The sequence below is a fragment of the Chaetura pelagica genome, unplaced genomic scaffold (assembly GCF_000747805.2).
Source record: "Chaetura pelagica isolate M959 unplaced genomic scaffold, ChaPel_1.0 scaffold757, whole genome shotgun sequence".
In the NCBI taxonomy this organism is placed as follows: Eukaryota; Metazoa; Chordata; class Aves; order Apodiformes; family Apodidae; genus Chaetura; species Chaetura pelagica.
Genome location: NW_009970727.1, coordinates 1,234,115 through 1,235,501, shown reverse-complemented (window position 1 = coordinate 1,235,501; position 1,387 = coordinate 1,234,115). Strand labels below are relative to the sequence as shown.

At 52.5% G+C, this 1,387-nt stretch overlaps 1 protein-coding gene across 1 annotated transcript in view; it reads right to left on the bottom strand.

Annotated features, from left to right (window-relative positions):
* SCUBE3 (signal peptide, CUB domain, EGF-like 3) overlaps positions 1-699 on the bottom strand; it is a 34,943-nt gene extending 34,244 nt beyond the window's left edge. Inside the window, 1 exon segment of the mRNA XM_010007094.1 lies at positions 615-699. Within this exon segment, the coding sequence (XP_010005396.1) occupies positions 615-699 (85 nt within the window).
* Positions 700-1,387: the final 688 nt, after the last annotated feature.

Here is a 1,387-nt window from a genome sequence, read left to right as displayed (position 1 = left end):
TTGCCGTGTTCAGCTCCCCGAAGTTTCCTGCAGCCCAACACCACCCCCAGAGCACGACCCCTGGAGACTCACCCCACGATGGAAAATACACAAAACACAGATATAACCTTCCCAGTGATCAGGACACCCCGTCCTTGCCCTCAGCCCAGTCCGACCCCAGCCCTCCCGCAGCGCCCTGGGGCTGAGCCCCATCTCCAGGCACCGAACCCCCCCAAAGCAGCAAAGCCCCCCAAACCTCTCCCCACAACAACACCTCCCCTGTGACGGGTACAGACTTGTCCACCCACCCTCGTTTTCTGCCTCTGCACCCCCTGCCTTGAGATAAAGCGCCCAAAACAAACAAAAAAAGAAAGAAGAAAGTGTAAGAAACGCAACTCATGAAAGAGTTTACAAAAAAACCAAACAACAACCCAACCCCAATCAGAGGCAGCAGGCACGAATATCTGCAAGCAACATTTAAAATCCCCTCCACTATTTGTTGTTATTGCTGCTAATTTCTCCAGCCTGCACATAAAACCCCAGACCTAAAGAGGAGGTCCGGCTGCCTCATCCACACATCAAACAGCAAAGCTTCGAGCTGGGAAGGTTGGTTGTTGTTTTTTTTTTTCTCTTACCTTGACTGGCTTTATTTGCCAACGTGTTTCCAGAGTGGAGGAGAAAGAAAAGGATGGAAAATCCAGCAATCTGCAAAGCTCCCATTGCAATCCCAGTCTGCATGGAGGAGTAGGGGCAAGAAGGGGGGATTTCTAGTGCTTTAAAGGAAACAAGAGGCTGAGCATGCGAAGGGAAAATCAAGGGGAGGAAGGGGCTCTCTTCGTGCTGTGTGTGAGACAGAGGGAGGGAAGGGAACTGAACTGATGGAAAAAGCTGCTCTGGGTTCAGTTTGGGGCTCTTGGTGTTGCTAAAGAGAGAGTGAGGGAAGGAGACCCAGGGCAGTTGGAGGAAAGTGGACTCTATCGCCCTCTCTCTGGCGGCTGCTCTGATCCCTTCTCCTTCTCTCTCTCTTTTTTTTTCCCCTTTTTTTTTTTTTTTTTTCCTTAAAATAATCCCAGCCAATTCCAGTTTTGCAAGAGAGCAGCAGCAGCAGCAGCAGGAGCGCTGGAGGGGGGAAGCAGGCGCCTTGCCCTGGTGCTGGGGACCTGAGAAAGGGGAGTGGAAAGGAGAGCCCCATCCAAGCAACGCCCTTTTTCTTCCCAGCCTTTCTTTCTTTCTATTTGGCTTTGGTTACTCCTTCCCGGCTCCCCCCCTCGCACCCCCAAGGCTGGGCTTTGCCTGCAGGAATTTACAGTCTGCGCTGGAGGAGAAGGGCCAGTAGCCATGGAGACTGCTTCCCTGGGAGCAGGGAGGTCAGGCGGAGACCATGGGCGATCAATGCATCAATGCAAAG